General features: G+C 38.5%; 1 protein-coding gene and 1 long non-coding RNA gene across 3 annotated transcripts; one reads left to right on the forward strand and one right to left on the reverse strand.

Moving 5' to 3' along the window:
* Positions 1 to 18,738: 18,738 nt before the first annotated feature.
* Positions 18,739 to 22,216, forward strand: LOC113288522 (lipid phosphate phosphatase epsilon 2, chloroplastic-like). 2 transcript variants are annotated; one of them, XM_026537594.1, is made up of 5 exons: positions 18,739 to 19,874; positions 20,212 to 20,354; positions 20,660 to 20,733; positions 20,848 to 20,985; positions 21,788 to 22,216. In XM_026537594.1, the coding sequence occupies exons 1-5, from the start codon at positions 19,690 to 19,692 to the stop codon at positions 21,998 to 22,000; spliced, it is 753 nt and encodes a 250-aa protein (XP_026393379.1). In that variant the 5' UTR covers positions 18,739 to 19,689; the 3' UTR covers positions 22,001 to 22,216. The 2 variants fall into 2 exon arrangements, with proteins under 2 accessions (XP_026393379.1, XP_026393389.1); XM_026537604.1 differs by having other exon boundaries at positions 21,785 to 21,901.
* Positions 22,217 to 23,326: 1,110 nt separating this feature from the next.
* Positions 23,327 to 23,834, reverse strand: LOC113329597. The gene is made up of 2 exons (XR_003349956.1): positions 23,727 to 23,834; positions 23,327 to 23,619 (listed from the first exon to the last, which is right to left on the reverse strand). It is a non-coding gene; the product is annotated as an uncharacterized LOC113329597 (long non-coding RNA).
* Between the last annotated feature and the right edge of the window lie 3,219 nt (positions 23,835 to 27,053).

Raw genomic sequence — 27,053 nt, forward strand, 5'->3', positions numbered from 1 at the left:
TACCATCTGTAAGATCTTTGATGTCAGTTTTATTGGTATCAATAGAGGTTTGAATAGTTTTCAAAAGTTTTGCGATTTCAGCTAGGGTAGGAGTTTTATCTGCCATTGAAAACTACAGAAGAAAAGAAATAAGGTTGATGAAATCTGTAGGGTTGTTGAAATTGTGCGGAAGATGTGTAAGGATCTGTTTCTAAATAAAAATCTAAAAAAGATGTATCTGATAGCAACTAGTGTAGCACAAATAACATAGAAAGCAAACTAGTTGCTGAAAGTAAAAGGATAGGTTTAAGTTCCATCAGAAACTTAATAAAGTTTGATTCTAGGATCAAGACTTTGGGGTTTGATAATAAACTTGATAATTGATTAATAATATTGATAATAAGATGTGTTCTTAAAACAAGAAGGCATAGCCTTTAAATAGGTTCTTCAAGAACCGACTAGAAGAAATAAAAAGGAATTCTACCTAAACTAGAAAAGAAAAAAACTTGTAAAGAAAGTAAAGAAAATAGACGAATGGGATCAACTGTAATAGTTGATACCTTCGAAAAGGGATCAACAACTATAGTTGACACAATAGTAAGGGATCAACAATCAATGTTGATATTGACAAAGATGTACTACATCAACGATATTGGAACAACCAATAGCGAAAACCATGTTGCACGGTTGTTCGAACATTGTTATACTGATAGGAAGTTAAGAAGAATGAGGGGATTATAAAAATGTGTATGTTCAAATATTTTTGTTAAAAACAACTTTTTAATGACAAGTTAATTCAGTTTGATTTTCAACATAGCATTTCCCAAGTAAGGCAATTCACAACTGTTTCATTTGAGTTTCAGAGTAAATGACTTGTGGTTACGGTTTTTGGAATTATTGTGATTTGGAGGCATGATGCTTTGGCCATGTGGGCTGCAATGGGAGCAGTTGCAAACGCATGGCTTTCAATCACGTTAAAACGAATACTCAACCAAGAGCGACCTGTTGCTAGCTTAGGATATAGTCCAGGCATGCCATCTTCACATGCTCAGTCCATCTTCTTCGCTTCTGTCTATGCTATCCTATCATGTGAGTTATTGATTTTGTCTTCTGAGTCTTATGAAACTTAAGCTTAGTATTTTCTGGACGCAACTATGTGTTAACATCTTCAACTACTACAAAATTCTCTGAACCTGTTTACCTTATCTATGTCTCTGCATTAAAAATCATCTAATAGTGCAAGCCAAATGGTGAGATGATCTTTCCTGAAACTGGATGACACTATATATAATGAAGTTTTATGTTCTGTTACATCATATTACTACATTCTGTTGCCTGCTACTTGTAAAAAGATTTCTTATTGTGATTATTATTTGTGTGGCATTGATTAAATCTCTAGGGTTGAATGGAGTTACAGTGACCATTGGGGTGCTCGGCTTGGCTTTCAGCTCATATCTTGTAAGCATAGTCTCCATGTTTTTATATTAATTCGAGGTTAACATCGAAACTAACAGAGAATATATGGATTAAATATAGCAATCTAATGTTGTGTTGTATGTTTTGCTTATCCATTTTTGGTTACGTATATCACAACGACATCACACCATTAGTCAGGTTGTGGTGGGTGCTATTTTGGGAACCATATGCTCGATTTTATGGTTTCAGTCTTGGTACTGGTTCGTACTACAAGCCTTCCTTTCCTTTTTATGGGTACGTATTATTATTGTTCTTGGGGGAGTCACATGCTGTGTGATCTTTCTGTTATATGTCATTAAACATTGGCTTATGGATGGTGATGAAGATTAGACTCTGTAAATTGGGCCTGATAAATTTTGAAGTCATGTATCCGAATTCTTTTGTGGCATACTTGCATGTATAGTTCAGGTTGACAGGATAATATTTTTGTCAAACCATACCGTCGCACATGATGTTTCTGTAAGTTCTGTTGATTTTCAGGTGACTAGTTTGTTCATTTCATTTTTATAAATCCAATTGAGGTATCATAAAAATATAGGTTTTACAGCTCAGATTTAGCATCTATTGTTGATTCCTTGATTTACTATGCCGAAGCCGAAGCGGTTTCACTCCTTAGTGTTAAAATTCTTAAATTATGCTTACAAGCTGCACAAGCATGCATCTTAGGTCCAATACCAACTAGTTTTTCTTTCGGAAAATGGGTTATTTGTCCAAATATTTTTGAAACATGGTTCAAATGGACGAGTAAAAATTAGTATGGGTGAAATTGACACCAAAAAAATAGCAAGGATGAAACTGGATTCATCCTGACTTAAACTTAAAAAATAGCAAGGATGAAACTGGATGCATCCTAATGTAAATTGAAATTTAAAAAAATATTTGAAAATGGGTAGGATGAAACCGTTTACATCCTTGCTATTTTTATATTTTTGTCCATTTAAACAATATCAAAATCTAAATGTCCTTCTCACCCATGAATTGTTGATTTTGGTCTTTTTAACCAATTTTGTATTTTTCTTTCTTGTTTTGAAAGTAGGTATCGACTATGGAGCCTCCCTCTTCTTTCTTCACAACCAAACGACCAGACAAAACATACGCGTTTGGGGTGAATATTTTGATCTTATTTGAGTTTGAAGTGGTACTTTCGCATAATCAAAACCAAGGATGTTATGTCCCATTCTTGACTGTTAATCGGGAATTCTTGACTATACATCAAAAACTCAGCTCCGGTCATCGCTTGGGAGAATGAAGATATTCTGTTAGATGCCTTAGATAAGCTAAAAAATATCCCTTGTTGGGAATGTAATTTTATTCCTAGGATTTGTAATAAACCTGCAGACAATCTAGCTAAGTACTGCAGGAAAAATGACATCACTAGTACCTGGTTACATAGTCCATCTAGTATGCTTGAACAATTTCTTTTGTTAGACACTGGAAGTCTCTTGAGTTAATAAAATCCTTCTTTGGCATCAAAAAAAATAATCGGGAATTCTTGACTGTTATTGACCGTTCTATTCAAACGGCCAAGCGAACTGACATCAACTCTAATTAATAAAGGATTAGGACCCCATGGACATGTTTCGATTAACACCATCTTTACATGATTTGTAAGCTATCTATTCCATGGTGTATATTAGAGCTGGCAAACAAGCCAAAACCCGCGGGTTTATCCGGCTCGGCTCGTAAAAAACCCGTACCCGACTCGGCTGGTGCCTAAACAAGCCGGGTTAGGGTTGGAGAAATGTCGGCTTGTAGAAAAGCGGGCTAACCCGTCCCGGACTGTAAATTCGCGGGTTATACCCTTATGCCCGTGTGAATTCATATATAAAGAATTTTACCCAGTTCTTAACCCTAAAATATAAAATTTCCGGGCTTCTTCTTCACGCACAGCGGCATCCATTGGAGCCACCACAATCACCACCTCTTTCTCCTTCTTTTTTTTCTTCTTTTTCTTCTAATCTTTTTGTTCTTCTTCATACAAAGAGTTAGGGTTTTAATTTAATTACCCTGTGAAGTAAAATCAGCGGCTGCAGCAGCCATTAGAACCACGCAATCACCACCTCTTTCTCCTTCCTCTTCTTCTAATCTTCTTCTTTTCTCCTATACAGAGAGTTAAGGTTAAATTTAATTACACTGTTAAGTGAAATCAAGCAATGAAGAAAAGGCGAATTTGGTTGAGTCTGATGAAATCGAGATGAACTGAAGAAGGTGGATAAATCAGAGAAAATGAAGTTCTGGGATAAAATTGGAGATGGGTTTTATATGATTTAAGGGGTTTGAACTGTTTTGAATCAAGAATTCAAGATTTGATCGATTCATGAAGAGATTAGGGTTTTTGAGAATTACAGCTGCTATAGTTGCTGTTGTTGTTAATGAATTCGAGCAATTTCAGCAAACATATGCGTTCAATTTCATTTGTTGTTTCGAAAATCATGTTTGAGTTCTATACCATTTGTTGTTTCCAAAATCATGTTTTCCCCTGATGTTGTCTGTTTTCAGGTACCTGAGTGTTGATTTGTGGTATTTCCAACCATTGGCAGTCGAATACGAGGTGACCATTTTACTTGAGTGTTGATTTCAGTATGAGCCATTGCCAAAGCTAGCCAATTTACTAATAGAGAATGGTTCTGATAGTCTTGAGTTCAGGTTGGTAGTGGCGGAAGGGAGGATAATTTATATTCGTATGTGGTTGAGCTATGGAAAGGGGTTTTGATGTTTATCTGATTTGGTTAGATAGCTTGAGATGCTGGTAATGAAGCTGCTTATGAGGAAATCTGTTAAGAGTTGTAATAGATCTTTCATCTGTATTTGATTTTTGTGTTGAAAATGAATGATTTGTATTTGATTTTTGTGTTGAATAGAGATTGAAGATTGTCAAAGCTTAAACATGGCCACAAATTAACTTAATTAGGCTTTAATTTTAACTTTAGTTAAACAAGCCGGGTAACCCGTGAGTCCACAAGCTTTACCCGTTACGGGTGCGGGTTGTAGAAATGACGACCCGTGAAGAATATCAACCCGCAAGCTTTGGACCGTGTTAACCCGTACCCGTGTAACCCGTAACAAGCCAGCCCCGGCCCGCCCGTTTCCCAGCTCCAGTGTATATACTATCTTCCGGTGAATGAAGCTCTTATTGAGTATTACATTCTCGCATAGAAAAATTAGTGCATTCAGTCATGCGCAACTTTAACATCTATCAAACTAAATTTTAATTGGGGATTATCAACGATTGAGGGTCAAACTGGTAGATTGGTAGGTTCATTTGCCCATATATTTCCTATACGTATAATTCATTATTTCTTCTTCTCTTTATCTAGAGAAATTGATAACACAAACTTGGTCAATTAACCCAATAACGACAATCCCTGAGTGAAAAGACATGTAAAATTTGATACTATTTATATGGACGAGAATGTAAAAATAGCCAGGATGTAAACAATTTCATCCTACCCACTTTCAAATACTTTTTCTTATTTTTAATTTACATCAGGATGCATCTAGTTTCATCCTCGCTATTTTTTAAGTTTAAGCCACGATGAATCCAGTTTCATTCTTGCTATTTTCTTGGTGTCCATTTCACCCATATTAATTTTTACTCATCCATTAGAACCATGTTTTAAAACTATTTGGACAAATGATCCATTTTCTGAATTGATAAGCTAACTAGACTTCCGCAATCATATTGTTGATACGATCGCAAGAAAAAATAATCTTTTTTCACTATAAAAACGAAAAACACCTCAATATGTTAAGACAAATAAGGTGTTTCTTTAAGCCGGTCCCAAGACTCCCAACATACTCAAATAGTCGCCGTTCACGGGGTGCCATTGTGGCAAGAAAATGGGGTGGTTAACAAAATATGACGTTTTTGTATGATGCCCGGGTAGAACTCTGGTAAAGTTGCAGTGGTGGATCCAAGTACCCGCCGAATGGGCTTTTTTTTTTCACAGCATACGTCTTTTGAATTGTTTTTTTATTTTCTTTCAGTAGCCATTGATTTTTCAGTTTTCTGAATTCGTATAAGCCTTCGTCGAACTAAAATAAATAACTTCTCTTAGCATTGCATTTTCTGAAACAAATACATATATGATTCATACAACGAACGCAATGTCTGCAACTGGTACATGCATAACGTAGTAGTAGTCTAGTAGGCCAAATGTTTCACAAAATGCAGTTTTTCCCCCCTAATAACTAGCAGCTGATAGTATCTAATTAGCTAAAATAAAGTAGTTAACTAGAAATACTGCTTTTATTTAAAAGCAAATGAGTTAACGGCGCTTAGTAAGACAGCACGGGGGTGGAGTCGTTTGAGGCTGTGATGGGTCGGACTAGTTTTCCCTATTCCCGCGCTGCTTCTCCTCCATCTATTATTATAAATTGAAGCAGCATGAGCATCCATCTACTGTTGCTGAAATGAGACCAGGCACGCATAGGCTAACGCTCAATACTCGGGTTGGGTATAATGTCTTACAGATCTGAATACAGTCGGTGTTAAGGGAGCATCCTCCAGCTACTTCGACTTTCGCTTCTAGACCCAAGCATGGAACCGGTAGCCCTGGTAGTAGAGCTGATGCCATCTCTGTGCACAAACATATACAATATGCATGGTCAGACATTTATCTTTGATACTACTTATATGTAAACACGTACACCTCCTGTATATATACAGGAAGAGCATGAAAGAACTTATATTATGAGACCTCGACGTTTATGATGAACACAAAAATACAACAACGACAACATCTACGGCAAATACATAGAAAACCTCGTAACTAATTAATTATATACAGTATGTATATACTTACGCATATTCGCAGAAACAGCGATCAAGGCAAAGAGAAAGAGCACCAACGAAGTTTTAGTAGCAGCCATTACGATAGATAAACAGAATACTCAAAGTTTTGCTAATGCTTAAAATTGTGTATGAAGATGAATGGATGATTACTTGTATAACTTGGGATGAAGATTAAGAGCCAATACTACCTTCTATTTATAGCAAGCAAGCTTCATTAGGTTAAACGAAAATATTAATTGTCTACGTTTTAAGAGGAAGCCTATACAGTCGATCCGTTTATGGTGGTGGTATCCATACGTCGGTAAGCGAATGGATAAACGTACACGTGATATTGTCATTTAACTAGGTTTAATCAAACACTAATTAATTCCAAATTGGCATGTTAAGTTGTCAAATTGAGAGTGTTTAGAAACCATCCCCAAATTTAATCACCATCCCTAGATTTAATTGCTTAAACCGGTAACAATGTCATTTAACTAAGGTTTATTAAATTCTAATCAATCTCATCTCGTTTCTTTCCATATAGAAGTCAAATTGGAGAGCCAATAGCATCCAACTTGGGGCTGTTAAAAAACTAAAGTTGCGTTAATACGAACTTAAAGTATATTATTAAACCAGGAGATTCGTATCAAAAGATTCAAAAGGTGCCTATCTGAGCGAGATGGGGAACCTGGTAACCATCTACATATCAACTGTGAGGTAACTTATAATAGCGTATTTGTTTTTTTTTCTTCTAAATGATTGGATCCTAAGTGGACGACTCCTCCCTATCGACATTAACATTGTTTTGATCTCAAGTTGGTCTGGTAAGTCCAGCTCTCAAAGAAAACTTGTATGTGCTGAGGGTTTTACCAGCAGCAATTCGCTGGTGTTTGTGGAATGAGTGAATTATATGCGAGTCTTTCTAAATTTATTTAGAAAGAACACCTCTTGAAATTATTGATTTTGGCAAGGTTTGGTTTTGGAAATTTTTGGAGGAAGTGGATTCACTGGTGCATCTCAAATGTCAGATTTTCTATTTCCTTAAATGGGTCTTTTTCTGAGTTATTTAGAAGCAGCAAAGGTATCAGACAAGGTGACCCTTTGTCACCCTTTCTCTTCATATTGGTGGTTGAAATTCTTTCTTTGATGATTCAAAGAGCAGCTGATTTACAACTTATCCAAGGTTTCAAGCCTTCAGTAAATGAAGACACTATAAATCAAAATCATCTGCAATTTGTTGATGATCTAATTATGTTCCTTGATGACAGTGAAGAACAGATAAGTAATCTCAAAAATCTCTTAATTGCTTTTGAACTGATTTCAGGATTAAAAGTAAATTTCAAAAAAAAGTGCATTGGTGGTTGTTGGTAATGCTCAATATGCTGATTCTGGAGCTCTAATTTTTGGTTGCCCAAAAGTGAAATTCCCTTTAAATTATTTGGGAATTCCTTTAGGTGGTAAATCAAAATCAGTGATTGTACGGGAGGTAATCTTAAACAAGTTTCAACAAAGATTAAGCAATTGGCAGAGAAGATATCTATCCAAAGGAGGAAGGTTGATGCTTATCAAGCATGTTCTCTGTAGTTTACCTATTTACTATCTTTCTTCGTTTCAAATGCCTGCATCAGTGGAAAAACTGATGGACAATATTATGAGAAGATTTCTGTGGGGCACTCACAAAAAAATAGGTTGGGTAGGTTGGAGCAAAGTCAATCTATCTAAATAAAGAGGAGGTGTTGGTGACAAAAAAATAGGTTGGGTAGGTTTGCAACAGTTAGGATTTTGCGCTTTGCGCAGTACATCAGACCTTGCTCTTCGAAATTTAAGCCTAGGCAAACTAGGTAATTAATCCTTCATGGATTAGTAGGTGAAAAACCTTGCCCAGAATCAGAAAACAAGGAGCCACATGACAGCAAAGGGAGGTGTGGCCATTCTTTAGGCCATTAGCCACGCCCCCATCCTAAACCGACCCTACTTCCCTCGACCAATCAGGTCGCCTTAAAACCGCCACGCTCACACCAGTTGTGGTTGGGCCCATACCTGCCGGCCCCAGTTTCCATCGACCAATCAAGTCGCTCTAAAGCCGCCACACTCACGCTAGAAGTATGGCCACACCATGTTTGGATGACCTTCCCTTTTTTCGACCAATCAGGTTGATCTAAACTTGCCACAGCTTTAAAAGAGGCGTCAAGATGTCGCCATACCATGTTGGCTTCCCAAAACCATGCCAATATGTTAACGACATGCCAAACATGCCAAAAGCATGCCAATCGCACACGCCAAACGGGCATGCCAAGTGCACGTGCCAAACATGCCACTTACCACGTCAACATGCTAACGGCATGCCAAACATGCAAAACCTTCCAAGACAAGCCAAACATGCCAACCCGCCATAAATAGCGCCCTACGTGCTAACTTAGCTCCTGTTCAGGGCCAACGCCATGATAAGCTCAAATTAGGATTTTCTAGTCAGAAGCACGACTCTGCATTAATCAAAACCCTAATTTTCGCAACACAAACTATGCCACTTCGGCCCCACAACATGCCACGAGCCGTGTGGGGCCCAGGAAGGCCTAAGAATGGCACCATATCATAGCCACCCACGGAAATCCTTACTCCTGTGGACGTTTTCACACTACGACCTTTCCATAGTTCCTTTGGCATAGATATGGCACCGTTTGCACAAAAAAGTGTCTCCATGCCGTGGCCGCATGCCACATGCACCAATTAGGGTTTCAACATGCCAAACCCTAATTTAGGCAAAGTTGCTACGCCAACCAAGCCAAGTAACGTTTCCCAGAGCGTTGGGATTGATATGGCAACAGGGCCAATGTTTCCACGCCACATTTGGGTCTAACACCGATGTGCCAAAGTCTAGCGGCCATGGATACGCCAGGCGCTACTTCGTGCCACTGGCTTGTGCTAACTATGCCAGCCACGCCACCATGCCATAGTCATGTCGCACGTGCTAAATAGAGTTGTAAATAGAGTTCATTGTTTAGGGTTTAGATTCGTTTCTCATCCACACACCCAAAATTACCAAAATCAGCAGAAAAAGTTTTCACCCACAAACAATTGGCGACCACAGTGGGAGATTAATCTCTCGGTTGCAATATCAATTTCTAATTTCCAATTTCATTTTCCAATCCTGATCTCAAGATGGTAGAACTCAGGTCCGGATCAGCAACAAACCCTGAAAACCCTAGCGCTGAAAATACACTCGGTGTTAACGTTCCTTCCAGTAGCATTAATACGCCACCTATCAACACCAGCGGCGCGGAAAGCGTTCCTTCAGGCGCTACACCTCCGGTCACCAGATCCAGGGCCGTTGCCGCCACCCCCAACGTTTATTCAATTGTGACACCTCCAACCGTCACCAGATCCGCTGCTACTCCACCATCAGGACGAGAAACTGGGGGATCCAGATAAAGCCAATCCCATATTACCATTGCTGATTTGATGGAAAGACAGGAGGTTCTTGCTAGAGCTCAGACGGACATGACTTCGACTCAGAAAGAAGTGCTTATTTTTCTCAAGACACTGAAGGAGAGGCTACCACAGGCATCACGCCAACTAGAGCCAACGAGGAACACCTTCAATACTCCTGGCGCCGATAACTCAGCAGGGAGCGCCTTTGTAAATGAAGAGACTCGTTCAGGAGATCCAGCGGAGAGGAATCAACCATCCTATTTTGTTACACGAGAATATTTGGAACGACTTCTTCGAAACCGAGACAAAAGTGATTCTGCGGACATACATCAGCATCAACCCCCATATCCTCCTGAAGTACAAAGAATTCCTCTTCCGAGAGGATACTCTTCTCCTCAATTCTCCTTGTATGACGGCACCGGTAATGCACGTGAACATGTCTCTCGATTTTTGGAATCCTTGGGCGAGCATGAATAAAATCATGTTCTCCGTTTGAAGGAGTTTTTGAAGTCTCTAACCAGAAGAGCATACACATGGTACAACAGCATTGCACCAAACAGCATATCCAACTGGGGTGACATGGTTACGGATTTCACAAGAAGTACTTCTTTGTGTCTGAGAAAATTACTTTCTCAGATTTAGGAAGGACGTTTAAATGAAACAATGAGCATCCAAATGATTATGTCAAAAGATTCAGAATTCAAGCGCTGGATTGTCACTACCCAAATGTGACTGAACAACAATTAGTGGATTCTTAAATCAATGGCATGGTTCCCATATACCGTGCCTTACTGGAGAATCTGCGATTCCAGACATTCTCTGAACTTCATGAGGCTGGTAAACGGTCGGCCAATACAGCACCAGCATTGTTGGAAAGAACCAGGCCATCCAAGGTTGAAGACGCACGCGAAACTCGAGGAAACAGACGCCTCATTAACAAGCAATATAACACTGGGCCCTCTGTGAGCGTGGCAAGTGAAAGAGGAAAAAGGAAGGCTCCAGCGACGGAACAGCAATCCAAGCGCACAATGCCAGCAGGCGGCTCCACCGCGAAAGACCGCATCTAAGGCTCTTGCGCAACATCCAGAAACCATAGAAAAGGCCTTAGATTTCCGTTCCCAATCGAAGAAGTAATTGAACTCTTGGAAGCATGCATCCAAGATGATGTCATCAAGCTGCCTCCTATCAGGCGCCCACCAACTGGAGAGCAAATGGAAAATCCTAAGTATTGTCGCTACCACAAATTTGTCTATCACCCGACCACTGACTGTAATAGATTAAAGCGTATCTTCAAAGAAAAGTTGGAGACAGGAGAACTTCAACTGGGCAATCAGGGAGTTCACAGAGATCCTCTTCCAGTCAAGAGTTGCATGCTCTTTGAGGACTCTGTTCACAAAACCGTGCAATCTATGATGCAGCATATATGAGAAATTCTCTATTTCTCCAAGGCACAACGTCAAGATATATTTGCAGCCCTTAATTGCGTTGTGTCGGGCAAGCGACTTTTTCCTATTGAAGAAACCGCACCAGAATCCCAAGATCATTCAGGAAGCAGTATTGGAAAATACAACTGGGGACTGCTGACCACGGTTTATCTGAGGAACGCCGAGGTTGATAGAAAATTGATCGACGCGGCCTCTGACTTTAACATCGTTACCACCAAGACTCTGAGAGCTGTGGGAATTTCGAAGCAGGAGGCTACCCTTTCCCCAGTTGTGATCAAAAACTTGGAAGGAGAAGCAATAGATGCACATGTCTACATCAACCTTGAAATTAAGATACGAGATGCTCTAACCCATGGCCAATTCCACATTTTCAAAGAACTCTCAAATTACGACATGATTCTGGGGCGCTCATGGGTACATGGCAACAAAGCAAAATTGGGAGTATCCCCTCTGCCGGTTTCGATACCCGAAAGAATTTCCAACAAGCCTTCCAACTTTCAAGATTACATTTTGTCGTATCAACAACTTACCAATGTAACTCAATTACCTGGAGAAATCCCATAGACGTTCATCCGTAGATTCTGAACACAAGTGCTTTGTCAAAAATTTGGAAGCTGCCGCAGTCAAAGATGACGAGATAAAAAATCAAGTGTTTACACGACGCCGAAATCCGTTTCAAATTGGAGATATGGTAGTCAAGACGATCTCGTTTCAAGTTGGAGATGTAACAGTGAAGATATCCGCTCAACGTTATTCGCCTAAAGAAAGGGAAGACGAGCCATATCTGGTAGCGGATGTTATCTTGGGTGGTTGCTGCAAACTCATCAATTCCGAAAAATTGGAAGGTGTGACGATTCACTCGCGATGTCTCAAACCCTTCAATACCTATAACGCTGTGCTACCTTCTCCTCCAGCGTTTTCCTTTTAGTATTTCCTTCAGCAATTTCCCATTTCATGCGGTGTTTGTAACTTCTCTAAAAATGATTGCACTGCTTGCATTCATAATTAGGGTTTCAATTTCAATTAAGAACATATTTCCTTAAAAATAAGTTTACCTGAACCACCTTAAAGGAAAAATTCCAAGCGAATCCAAACACTCACAGAGCCATTACCCGTCGATTGAAAACCAGAAAAAATCAAACCCCCACAAAAATATCTTATTGGAAAATACTAAAGAAAGGAATATGCAAGAAATAAGATCACCAAGTAGCGGCGCAGACACTTTCCTTCAAGAATCTCTATCCTCAACTTTCGCCTAACGGAATTTCTCTATTTCTCTCCTGACGTATCTCACACTTCTATACACTCAGGCGGCATGTCACAGACGCCCTGTATAGTTTGCAAGGGAAAATCCAATAAAAGGTTGGTCAAATCCTTAATTGGTTACACTGTTTTTCCCATGTTTTGAGTTACTGTTTCCAACGACATGCGAGGCGTTGCTATGGAAGTAGCTAAACGGGAAGAAGATAACACGCCCTGGAAAATTTGCAAGGGAAAATCCAATAAAAGCATTATTGTATTTTGGCTCCCCTTCCGCTGGATTGTTATGGGGATGAAGGAACTGGTTCTTCGCGAAAAGGGGTTTTAAGTTTCTTCAGGGAGACTTTATTCATTCAATCAAAGATATGAAATTATCAGAGGAGCATAAACGAAGGAATGTTACTTGGTGAGACATGGCTTTGATAAGTACGCACGTGCAACACTTTTATACCCGCATTTACACTAGCTAGGTCTCGTTAGCTAGCTAATAATATTGTTTTAGGTCATTTACAGGAATTACAAGAAAAACCGTTTGCCCGAAGAATAAATGGCTTAATTGGAGGCAAAATGACGTTTGAGACAAAAATGAGCAAAGTCACTGGCTGCAAAATAACCTTATGTGGATGGCCTGGTATTGCTATATATCAGCACCACTGGAGGCTCAAGCCATATCATGCATGTTATGAAAAAAAGAGTTGTCTTTGCTTGTTCAAATTAGCCCAGCCCACTGGTGGCTAAGGAGGTGGACGTGGCATCATTTTCATCACATCTTGTTCGATCAAAACAAGAAGAAGACGCTCTCATTTATCCTAGGTGAGGCGTGTTCATAGAATCATAATATGACAGAAAAGGGATCTGAGCAGAAATGGTATTTGTGAATTCTCCAACCAGCTGCCATCTTCTTCTTCCTCGTCTGTCGTTCTCTCTTCGCCGATTGAACCTGAATTCTTATCACGAAACAACAGCAGCAGCACCAGTACTTGATTTAGGGCATCAATTGTTCAAGATTTATCTCCAATAAATAAAGCAGTGAAAGAAGAGGATTGAGAACCAGTTGGGTATGAAGATGAACCAGCGACAAAGAGCAGCCAAGTCGGGATCGTGAGCTAATTACTAAATCCAATTTGAACTGAAAATGGGGTACCTGTTCTTAAGAATTGGAGGGAAGTTAACAGTGAAGAACGGTTGGGGTAGTATGGTTGTTTACCAAGGAATGAGAGTGCAGTCAGTGGTGATTTATACGATGTGTTTCGACCTAATTTTGGTGTTGGATAATGGTGGATGTTGCAGCAGTTCTAAAGATGTAAATGGATCTGTGGGTTCTTGTTTAGAAGCAGTGGTGTTGATTGAGTTTTGCGCCGTGGAATCGACTGAATTTGTATCTCAATTTGATGTACTCTAATGGGTATTATCAACAACAAATCAGTGGAGTTTTTCATGAGGTTTGAATGGATGATTACTTCGATGTTGGGCTCGATCTGTGTTGTTGTGGGGTTGAGATTCAAACCAATTATTTTGATGTCGTGTCAATAGCAGGGTCTGCAATGGGTTCTGCCCAGATATGGTTTGGACTAAATGACGATTGACAGTATCGATGGAATTGGGGATAGCTGAAGTCCTGAGATAAATGATAAGAAGTAATTGTTGCTGGTGTTGGTTCGATTGTGAACTGAAGTTCAGGGAGAAAAGATCGGAGTTGGGTACTGTTGCTGGAGTCTGCTAATGGCCTGTACTTGAAGGTGATGTGTTGTGGCTAGATATGGGAGCTGGTGCTGGTGGCCAGACTTTGGAAGGGCCTGAATGTAGGAAGTGGAGGCTGTGAATGGACTGGGATTTGTTGCTGCCTCCAACACAAGAGGAGACCGAAAGTGTTATTTAAGCCAGCAGCGAGGAGAAGAAAGTGGGGCGGTCTACAGGGAGTAACTAGGTTTAAGCTTTCTTACCTTCGCTATGCTTATCTTGTTATTACCTTTGTCAATTTCTATGGCCTTTGAGAAAGCTATGTGTAGCTAAATCCATTATCAGGGTGAAAGGATGAACTTGTAGGCTTGTTTATTTGTGTTCAAAAACAAGGGTTCTCAACTGCAAAAGCTTAATGATAATTGTTTCGTTTCTCTTCAATGCTTATTTTCTATTTAATTTCTCATATTCTATGCCATGTATAGTATATTGTTAGGTTAATAGAAATTCTCATTTGAGCCTTGTTACCAATTGATTTATGAACATTCTTAGACTAATCATTCCTTGTATGAATAATTCTTAGGATTTCTACATTAGGTTGAGAACAAACATAACTTTTGATAATTTTGTCGATAAATCTTAAATGTCACATCTTTCATGTACTAGCTAGGTTTGCTATTATACATGAGTTAAATGAGACCTTTGTGGTAGAACATAAGAAGCATTAGCCTACAATGGATTCCCGTAACCTTGACACGTTTATATCCTTGATAACATCCTTCAATTATTTTCTTTAGTTCTTTTTTTTGTTTATTTAGTTCGTATAAAAATTCAGAATTCTTCATATTGAAACATCTTTGACTTGAAAGTAGTGAGTATCGATCAGAATTGTGTTTGACACTCCTCGTTGGAACGATCCCTATTTTCCACTATCCTCGTATAGTGCACCGTATACTTGCGGTTAATAAAAGTCGGTTTTCCGATTCATCAAGTTTTTGGTGCCGCTGCCGGGGAGTGGCTGTAAAGTACTCTCTGATTGATATCATTGATTCTCTAGTCGTAGTTTAGTTTTTATTTTCTGTACATAGTTTGTTTTCGTTGTTCTTTTAGATTTCTTTTAGTTTATTTTTACGTAGCTTGTTTGATTATCTTTAGGTACCTTAGTTTGAAGAGCGCAGTTGGAATCTCTCCAAAACAGGCAGAAAAGTAAGTTTTCGCGAAGCTCTACAAGGTGAGTTTAGACTGAATTTTGCATTTTGATAGCATATGCAAGATCTACCAAGTAGTTGGGATAGAGAAAAATTATTCGTCTTGTTAAAGTAACTTTTTATACATGACGAGAACAGATGATGAGAGTACGAACCCTCCGGTTAAAAGTTTGAGAGACTATATGTACCCAACTAGAGTCTCTCAACTCTCATGTATTGTTTTGCCTACCACCACAGCAACCTATGAGATTAGAGCAAGCACCATTCAAGCACTTCCTAAATTCTACGGTAAGGAGAATGAAAATCCTTACTGCCACATTAGAGATTTTGAAGAATTGTGTGGTACGATGAAATTTAAGGACTTAGCTGATGATTATCTGAGACTTAGGTTGTTCCCTTTTTCTTTAAAGGATAAGGCAAAATCATGGTTGAATGCATTAGCTCATTCATCAATTAGTACTATGGATGGAATGATTAATCTGTTCTTGTATAAATTCTTTCCTAGGCATATAACTACTGCCATTTGTCAAAAACTGTATAGTTTTTCGCAACAAGAAGAAGAATCTCTTTTTGATTATTTAGAGAGGTTCGATGATCTCTTGCTACAATGTCCACACCATGGATTTGATACTCCTAGGCTCACACTGATCCTTTATGAGGGACTAGATTGCAGAATATTGACTATGATAGAATCATTTTGTGGTGGTAATTTCCCTGATAAGACTGCCGAAGAAGGTTATAAGTTTTTGCATGAAGTAGAAGAAAATCCCAAGAGTGGGAGGCTAGAGAACCCATAATGATCTGTAACAAAGGGTCTTACAGAGTTGACAATGAGTTCAACTCTGAGGCCAAGTTTTCTGTTTTGACACGAAGACTTGAGTCATTAGAAATAAATGTTAATATTAAGCCTGTTGAGTTTGTTACACATACATCTTCTATTTCTAGTGATTGTACTAATCAAAGAATTTCTAGTTTGGAAGAAAGTATGAGTTTGTTTATGCAGGCTACTCAAAGATCTATGGAGAGCTTACAACAACAACTAAATCAGCTTGCCATCCAACTGAATGAGGAAGATAAGGGTCAAGTCCCGAGGCAAATAAAGCCCCACCATAAAGGTTCTTTTGAGGAAAACACATCTAGTGTTAAGCCGACTCATCATGACCATGCCTTCTATACCCTAAGAAGTGGACGGGTCATAGATAACCATGTCAGCGGTTCCAAGGAGAGAGAGCAAGATAGGAACCTGCCTACCATTACACAGGTTACTCCTTCAACACAAAAAGAAACCAATGAAACCGAGAAAGGTAAATCTGAAATTCCTTATGTTCCTCGTGCTCCTTTTCCTCAAGCATCACTACCTCGTAAAAAAAGAGATAATCCTAATGACATCTTAGAAGTATTTAAACAGGTTAATGTTAACATTCCTCTCTTAGATGCCATTAAACAAATTCCTTCTTATGCCAAGTTTCTAAGAGATATGTGCACTGTGAAACAAAAATTGAATGTACATAAGAATGTTTTCCTTACTGAACAAGTAAGCTCGATTATTACACCGAGAACTCCACCCAAGTTTAAAGATCCGGGTTGTCCTACGATTGCTTGCACTATTGGAGAACACAGGATTAAACATGCATTGTTAGGTTTAGGGGCTAGTGTGAATCTCTTGCCATATTCTGTGTATGTGCAATTAGAGCTTGGTAATTTAAAACCCGCTAATGTTACCCTCCAATTGGCTGATAGGTCCACAAAAATTCCTAGAGGACTGGTAGAGGATGTTCTTATACAGGTTGAAAGTTTTATTTATCCCGTTGACTTTATTGTTTTGGATACTCAGCTTGTCTCTAATCCTAGTGGGCAGGTTCCCGTCATCTTAGGTAGACCTTTCTTGGCTACCTCAAATGCGGTTATCAATTGTCGGAATGGAATCATGGAGCTTACTTTTGAAAATATGAAAATGGAGATAAATGTGTTTCACCTTTCGAATTCATCTCCAGTTTCTGAAACTTTTGAACATGTATGCATGATTGATAGTGTGAATGATTCTACTTACTGTTACAATGAGAATCTCGAAAATCTCGAAAACATGTCTGAAAAGTTTGCAGATTGTAAGGAGTGCACTAAATCTGAATTACCAGATATTTGCTTATCTTATTCTGCCGATTCTGACAATTATCTTTTTCACGAAATTGTTGCGTTGAATCTCTCTTTCCATGATCTATCTACTAGTTTTCAGAGTACTTATATGAGTGTTGAGCATATGGATGCTGGTCAATTCATTCACATAAACAAGTTGGAATTCAAATATGTTTGTTTAGCTCCTTCCATCAACTCTAATGTCCTCATACTAATGCCTCTTATTCCTAGTGAACATAATGTGTCCAGCAATATCAGTTCAGTAGATTTAGAACTGGATTTAGGGTATACGACATATGTTGAATTGTCTGAACGACGTGTACTTATTATCCGTGAGTCTGATTTACTTCGTATTACCACACATGACTGGGCAGGTACGGATTATGTTCCGAGTAGGATTGAATTCAGATCTCTGGGTACTAATCATTTTTGCCGCAGGTTCATATTTTCATCTGTTCTGATTTGTTGGGTTGATCCCCAACTTTTTAGACTTTATATATATGCTTGGTAGGTTGCTGCTGTGTAACATCTTTGGTTTGTTTGAGATTACTTGCTTCGCGCAAGCAGGGAACAAATATCATTCGCTTCGTGGGAGTCAACCCATCAGTTTTGTTCTCTTTACTCTTTTATTTGTTTGCTTATGAATTTTCCCACTTTGTCTTTTATGTTGGACGACTCAATTACATTGAGGACAATATAAGATTCAAGTGTGGGGGAGTGGGTAATAAAACAAAAAAAAACACAAAAATATATATATATATATATATATATATAAGAAAAATGCTATGATCAGTTGTTGAGCGGGTCTATCTCTATATTTCTCCATATCCAGCTGTTGAGCGGATACCCTATGTTATCCAGCTGTAGAGCGGATACCTCTCCATCTTAATCTTTATCCAGCTGTAGAGCGTATTTTGTTTTGTAGAGCAAGTTTTGTTTTGTTTTGCTCGGGACTAGCAAAATATAAGTGTGGGGAAATCTGATAAGCACGCAAATGCAACACTTTTATACCCGCATTTACATTAGCTAGGTCTCGTTAGCTAGCTAATAATATTGTTTTAGGTCATTTACAGGAATTACAAGAAAAACCGTTTGCCCGAAGAATAAATGGCTTAATTGGAGGCAAAATGACGTTTGCGATAAAAATGAGCAAAGTCACTGGCTGCAAAATAACCTTATGTGGCTGGCCTGGTATTGCTTATATCAGCACCACTGGAGGCTCAAGTCATCTCATGCATGTTATGGAAAACAAGAGTTGTCTTTGCTTGTTCAAATTAGCCCAGCCCACTGGTGGCTAAGGAGGTGGACGTGGCATCATTTTCATCACATCTAGTTCGATCAAAACAAGAAGAAGATGCTCTCATTTCTCCTAGGCGAGGTGTGTTAATAGAATCATAATATGACAGAAAAGGGATCTGAGCAGAAATGGTATTTGTGAATTCTCCAACCAGCTGCCATCTTCTTCTTCCTCGTATGTCGTTCTCTCTTCGCCGATTGAACCTGAATTCTTATCACGAAACAACAACAGCAGCACCAGTACTTGATTTAGGGCATCAATTGTTCAAGATTTATCTCCAATAAATAAAGCAGTGAAAGAAGAGGATTGAGAACCAGTTGGGTATGAAGATGAACCAGCGACATAGAGCAGCCAAGTCGGGATCGTGAGCTAATTACTGAATCCAATTTGAACTGAAAATGGGGTACCTGTTCTTAAGAATTGGAGGGAAGTTAACAGTGAAGAATGGTTGGGGTAGTATGGTTGTTTACCAAGGAATGAGAGTGCAGTCAGTGGTGATTTATACGATGGGTTACGACCTAATTTTGGTGTTGGCTAATGGTGGATGTTGCAGCAGTTCTAAAGATGTAAATGGATCTGTGGGTTCTTGTTTAGAAGCAGTGGTGTTGATTGAGTTTTGCGCCGTGGAATCGAATGAATTTGTATCTCAATTTGATGTACTCCGATGGGTATTATCAACAGCAGATCAGTGGGGTCTTTCATGATGTTTGAATGGATGATTGCTTCGATGTTGGGCTCGATCTGTGCTGTTGTGGGGTTGAGATTCAAACCAATTATTTTGATTTCTTGTCAATAGCAGCGTCTGCAAAGGGTTCTGCCCAGATATGGTTTGGATTAAATGACGATTGACAGTATCGATGGAATTGGGGCTAGCTGAAGTCCTGAGATAAATGATAAGAAGTAATTGTTGCTGGTGTTGGTTCGATTGTGAACTGAAGTTCAGGGAGAAAAGATCGGAGTTGGGTACTGTTGTCGGAGTCTTCTAATGGCCTGTACTTGAAGGTGATGTGTTGTGGCTGGATATGTGAGCTGGTGCTGGTGGCCAGACTTTGGAAGGGCCTGAATGTAGGAAGTGGAAGCTGTGAATGGACTGGGCTTTGTTGCTGCCTCCAATACAAGAGGAGACCTAAAGTGTTATTTAAGCCAGCAGCGAGGAGAAGAAAGTGGGGCGGTCTACAGGGAGTAACTAGGTTTAAACAATTATCATTAAGCTATGCTTATCTTGTTATTACCTTTGTCAATTTCTATGGCCTTTGAGAAAGCTATGTGTAGCTAAATCCATTATCAGGGTGAAAGGATGAACTTGTAGGCTTGTTTATTTGTGTTCAAAAACAAGGGTTCTCAACTGCAAAAGCTTAATGATAATTGTTTCTGTTTCTCTTCAATGTTTATTTTCTATTTAATTTCTCATATTCTATGCCATGTATAGTATATTGTTAGGTTAATAGAAATTCTCATTTGAGCCTTGTTACCAATTGATTTATGAACATTCTTAGACTAATCATGCCTTGTATGAATAATTCTTAGGATTTCTAACGCATGGCTTTCAATCACGTTAAAACGAATACTCAACCAAGAGCGACCTGTTGCTAGCTTAGGATATAGTCCAGGCATGCCATCTTCACATGCTCAGTCCATCTTCTTCGCTTCTGTCTATGCTATCCTATCATGTGAGTTATTGATTTTGTCTTCTGAGTCTTATGAAACTTAAGCTTAGTATTTTCTGGACGCAACTATGAGAAATAGTGTGTTAACATCTTCAACTACTACAAAATTCTCTGAACCTGTTTACCTTATCTATGTCTCTGCATTAAAAATCATCTAATAGTGCAAGCCAAATGGTGAGATGATCTTTCCTGAAACTGGATGACACTATATATAATGAAGTTTTATGTTCTGTTACATCATATTACTACATTCTGTTGCCTGCTACTTGTAAAAAGATTTCTTATTGTGATTATTATTTGTGTGGCAGTGATTAAATCTCTAGGGTTGAATGGAGTTACAGTGACCATCGGGGTGCTCGGCTTGGCTTTCAGCTCATATCTTGTAAGCATAGTCTCCATGTTTTTATATTAATTCGAGGTTAACATCGAAACTAACAGAGAATATATGGATTAAATATAGCAATCTAATGTCGTGTTGTATGTTTTGCTTATCCAGTCTTGGTTACGTATATCACAACGACATCACACCATTAGTCAGGTTGTGGTGGGTGCTATTTTGGGAACCATATGCTCGATTTTATGGTTTCAGTCTTGGTACTGGTTCGTACTACAAGCCTTCCTTTCCTTTTTATGGGTACGTATTATTATTGTTCTTGGGGCCGTCACATGCTGTGTGATCTTTCTGTTGTATGTCATTAAACATTGGCTTATGGATGGTGATGAAGATTAGACTCTGTAAATTGGGCCTGATAAATTTTGAAGTCATGTATCCGAATTCTTTTGTGGCATACTTGCATGTATAGTTCAGGTTGACAGGATAATATTTTTGTCAAACCATACCGTCGCACATGATGTTTCTGTAAGTTCTGTTGAATTTTCAGGTGACTAGTTTGTTCATTTCATTTTTATAAATCCAATTGAGGTATCATAAAAATATAGGCTTTACAGCTCAGATTTAGCATCTATTGTTGATTCCTTGATTTACTATGCCGAAGCCGAAGCGGTTTCACTCCTTAGTGTTAAAATTCTTAAATTATGCTTACAAGCTGCACAAGCATGCAGCTTAGGCCCAATATCAACTAGTTTTTCTTTCGGAAAATGGGTTATTTGTCCAAATATTTTTGAAACATGGTTCAAATGGACGAGTAAAAATTAGTATGGGTGAAATTGACATCAAAAAAATAGCAAGGATGAAATTGGATTCATCCTGACTTAAACTTAAAAAATAACAAGGATGAAACTGGATGCATCCTAATGTAAATTGAAATTTAAAAAATATTTGAAAATGGGTAGGATGAAACCGTTTACATCCTTGCTATTTTTACATTTTTGTCTATTTAAACAATATCAAAATCTAAATGTCCTTCTCACCCATGAATTGTTGATTTTGGTCTTTTTAATCAATTTTGTCTTTTTCTTTCTTGTTTTGAAAGTAGGTATCGACTATGGAGCCTCCCTCTTCTTTCTTCACAACTAAACGACCAGACAAAACATACGCGTTTGGGGTGAATATTTTGATCTTATTTGAGTTTGAAGAGGTACTTTCGCATAATCAAAACCAAGGATGTTATGTCCCATTCTTGACTGTTAATCGGGAATTCTTGACTATACATCAACAACTCAGCTCCGGTTATCGTCTGGGAGAATGAAGATATTATGTTAGATGCCTTAGAGAAGCTAAAAAATATCCCTTGTTGGGAATGTAATTTTATTCCTAGGATTTGTAATAAACCTGCAGACAATCTAGCTAAGTACTGCAGGAAAAATGGCATCACTAGTACCTGGTTACATAGTCCATCTAGTATGCTTGAACAATTTCTTTTGTTAGACACTGGAAGTCTCTTGAGTTGATAAAATTCTTCTTTGGCAACAAAAAAAAATAATCGGGAATTCTTGACTATTATTGACCGTTCTATTCAAACGGCCAAGCTAACTGACATCAGATCTAATTAATAAAGGATTAGGACCCCATGGACATGTTTCGATTAACACCATCTTTACATGATTTGTAAGCTATCTATTCCATGGTGTGTAATCTATCTTCCGGTGAATGAAGCTCTTATTGAGTATTACATTCTCGCATAGAAAAATTAGTGCATTCAGTCATGCGCACCTTTAACATCTATCAAGTTAAATTTTAATTGGGGATTATCAACGATTGAGGGTCAAACCGGTAGATTGGTAGGTTCATTTGCCCATATATTTCTTATACGTATAATTCATTCTTTCTTCTACTCTTTATCTAGAGAAACTGATAACACAAAATTGGTCAATTAACCCAATAACGACAATTTCTAGGTGAAAAAGACATGTAAAATTTGATACTGTTTATATGGACGAGAATATAAAAATTGCCGGGATGTAAACAATTTCATCCTGCCCATTTTCAAATACTTTTTCTTATTTTTAATTTACATCAAGATGCATCTAGTTTCATCCTCGCTATTTTTTAAGTTTAAGCCAGGATGAATCCAGTTTCATATTCTTGTTATTTTTTTGGTGTCCATTTCACCATATTAATTTTTACTCATCTATTAGAACCATATTTTAAAAATATTTGGACAAATGACCCATTTTCTGAATTGATAAGCTAATTAGACTTCCGCAATCATACTGTTGATACGATTATAAAAACGAAAAACACCTCAATATGTTAAGACAAATAAGGTGTTTCTTTTACCGGTCCCAAGACTCCCAACATACTCAAATAGTCGCCGTTCACGGGGTGGCATTGTGGCAAGAAAATGGGGTGGTTAACAAAATATGACGTTTTTGTATGATGCCCGGGGAGAACTCTGGTAAAGTTGCAGTGGTGGATCCAAGTACCCGCCGAATGGGCTTTTTTTTTTCACAGCATACGTCTTTTGAATTGTTTTTTTATTTTCTTTCAGTAGCCATTGATTTTTCAGTTTTCTGAATTCGTATAAGCCTTCGTCGAACTAAAATAAATAACTTCTCTTAGCATTGCATTTTCTGAAACAAATACATATATGATTCATACAACGAACGCAATGTCTACAACTGGTACATGCATAACGTAGTAGTAGTCTAGTAGGCCAAATGTTTCACAAAATGCAGTTTTTTTCCCCTAATAACTAGCAGCTGATAGTATCTAATTAGCTGCAATAAAGTAGTTAACTAGAAATACTGCTTTTATTTAAAAGCAAATGAGTTAACGGCGCTTAGTAAGACAGCACGGGGGTGGAGTCGTTTGAGGCTGTGATGGGTCGGACTAGTTTTCCCTATTCCCGCGCTGCTTCTCCTCCATCTATTATTATAAATTGAAGCAGCATGAGCATCCATCTACTGGTGCTGAAATGAGACCAGGCACGCATAGGCAAACGCTCAATACTCGGGTTGGGTATAATGTCTTACAGATCTGAATACAGTCGGTGTTAAGGGAGCATCCTCCAGCTACTTCGACTTTCGCTTCTAGACCCAAGCATGGAACCGGTAGCCCTGGTAGTAGAGCTGATGCCATCTCTGTGCACAAACATATACAATATGCATGGTCAGACATTTATCTTTGATAGTACAAAATGATTACTATTGTGAGCTAGTGCAAGATACTACTTGTATGTAAACACGTACACCTCCTGTATATATGCACAAAAAGCATGAAAGAACTTATATTATGAGACCTCGACGTTTATGATGAACACAAAAATACAACAACGACAACATCTACGGCAAATACATAGAAAACCTCGTAACTAATTAATTATATACAGTATGTATATACTTACGCATATGCACAAAATCTTTTTAAGTAAAATAAGATATCTCTTTGCTCTCATTTGCTTTTTTTGCTAGGCACACAATTGAGAAGAGACCTAGAACACATAACATGACGTATACCCATGGCTCATGCCCGACCCTTTTGATAAATCTGTTGTGTCTGTAACAATAAAACACTCAAGAATGATGTTAGAATAAAAAGATTAATTTCTGAAAGGTAAATAAACACTCAATTGGACTGCAAACAGAGGACAGAGTCACGTGTTCAACACGTTGTCCTTAATACGATATTTGACCGGTACGCTTCAAGAATGAGTGATGCCTATACCCTGTGGTCAAGTTCATATCCAGGATAAAACTGCCCTTTGCAAGCACTGTTAGCACTACAGTACTTGCCCACTCTTACGACCTCAACAACGATTGCGCACGGAATGAAAAATAAAGGACCACACAGGGGAAGAAGACGAAAAGAAGAGGATAGTAGCTCTTCTGGACACAAAACGAAATGAGAGAAAGTGATCGCTTTATATAGGGGAGAATAGAGAGAGGTCTCATAAACGCGCATTAAAACAATTTCAATTAATTCAGATTTTTTTCCAACGGTTTTAAACATTCATGCGTCACTTAATATCGATTTGAAACGTTCATGCATCATTATGTTTGATATAAATGTTCATGCATAAACATAATGTTTCCCAAAGAATTATTTTATTTCAAATATTAATTCGATAATTCAAAAGAAATTTTGCCAAAAAATATAAGTCTTGACCCACACCCACACCCACACCCGAGCCCGGCCCGCACGGACGGACGGCGGCGGCGTGTGTGCTTCGGTGCGAAGCACCACGCGTGTTTGAAAATGTGCGATTGCACCAACTAGCCCATTTCCTAAGTCCTCTCCCTCGCACAAAAGTGCTAATGACCCAAGGGCCAATCTAATATCAAAAAATTCAATACTTATGGAGAGGTATCATCTTTAGTTTTCCCTATGAGGGACTAAAGGTTCATTCACAAATAGTGAAAATGAGCTAGTGTCCTTAGTGACCAATAGATCCTAAGTTCCAATCCCACCAAGACCAAAAAACCAAACTATTATATAAATTCATTTTCTCTAACAATCCTCCACATGAATGAAATACCGATAAAAAATCAGAAAACGGAAAGCGAGAAATACCACTTAGGCAAGAGGTGTCCATGAGGTCTTGAACCTTTGATAAGTGAGAAATTGCCGGAACTACTTGATGGACAATGAACGCGATGTCTTGAACTACCATCATTTGGTGTAATCCGTGATAATAACCACGCGTGATATCTCTCTAGGTGATGTCGAGTTCGTGTCGTTGTGTCCTTTTTGGCCATGGACAAATCCCGTTTCTCCGAATGCTCTAGAGAATCAGCTCTTTTCTCATAGGAAGCGACCCACTTCCACATTCAGATAGGTGAGTTCTATCAAGAGTGTTTACTGCTACCCCCCACTTCAATCTAAAATTGAAACTATAGAACTCATTAAGACTTAATAGAAAGTCATCCTCACATGCAGTCACACTATCACGTCTACACCACAGGGAAGGGGCAGAGAATGAATTCTCTGATAGTGTTTACCTTGACCCGCCAAAAATTAGTTTCTCATTCGAAACCTTGATCTTGGGATCTCCAGTCAGCAAGGTTGAGTATCCTTCATGGAAAGTTTATTTAATGAGCCTAAGCCCCATCCCCTTAGATGCATTATTAGCTATCTCCTTGGACAAACCTTTCGTCAAAGGGTCCGCGATATTCTCCTTGGACTTAACCCAATCAATGGAAATAACGTCTTTTGAGATTAGTTGTTTTAGGGTATCGTGTCTTCTCTTTATATGTATAGACTTCCCATTATAGTAGTTGTTTTTAGCTTTAGCTATGGCAGCTTGATTATCACAATGTATAGATATAGCCGGCACAGGCCTATGCCAGAGAGGAATGTCTTCTAAAAAGCATCTTAGCCAAGCGGCTTCCTCTCCTTTATCTAGCGCAATAAACTCAGATTCCATAGTGGATCGATCTATGCAGGTCTGTTTGGAACTCTTCCAAGAAACAACCCCACATGCTAGAGTGAAAACATATCCACTCGTAGACTTAGACTCCTCGGAGTCTGATATCCAGTTTGCATCACAAAATCCCTCAAGGACGGCAGGATACCTTTCATAATTCAAACAAAAGGTCAACGTGTATTTCAAATACCTCAACACTCTAAAAAGTGCATCCCAGTGTTCCTGCCCTAGATTACAAGTATACCTACTTAACCTACTCACAACATAAGCAATGTCTGGCCTAGTACAGTTCATCAAATACATCAGACTTCCTATAACTCGTGAGTATTCAAGTTGTGATACTCCATTACCTCTGTTATTTTTGAGTTTACAACAAGGATCATACGGAGTATAAGCAGGTTTACAATTAAAATGATTGAATTTTCTAAGCACAGATTCAACATAGTGAGATTGACTAAGACTATAACCGTTAGAATTTCTTCTAATTTTCATCCCTAAGATTACATCTGCAGGGCCTAAGTCTTTCATGTCAAAGTTCTCATTCACCATGTTCTTAGTGGAATTAATTACATCCATGTTTGTACCAAGTATAAGCATATCATCAACATACAAGCATACAATCACACAGGCATCATTTACAAGCTTAGTATATACACACTTGTCAGATTCATTGATTCTAAAACCACTAGAAAACATTACATGATCAAATTTTTCATGCCATTGTTTAGGTGATTGTTTCAATCCATACAAAGATTTTTTCAGTTTAAAAACTTTGTTTTCACAACCTTTCACTACAAAGCCCTCAGGTTGTTCCATGTAAATTTCTTCATCTAATTCACCATGTAGAAAAGCTGTCTTTACATCCATTTGATGTATTTCTAGGTTATGAACCGCGGCTATAGCAATTAACATCCTAATGGAAGTAATTCTCGTAACG

This window comes from Papaver somniferum, chromosome 1, assembly GCF_003573695.1.
Source record: "Papaver somniferum cultivar HN1 chromosome 1, ASM357369v1, whole genome shotgun sequence".
Taxonomy (NCBI): domain Eukaryota; kingdom Viridiplantae; phylum Streptophyta; class Magnoliopsida; order Ranunculales; family Papaveraceae; genus Papaver; species Papaver somniferum.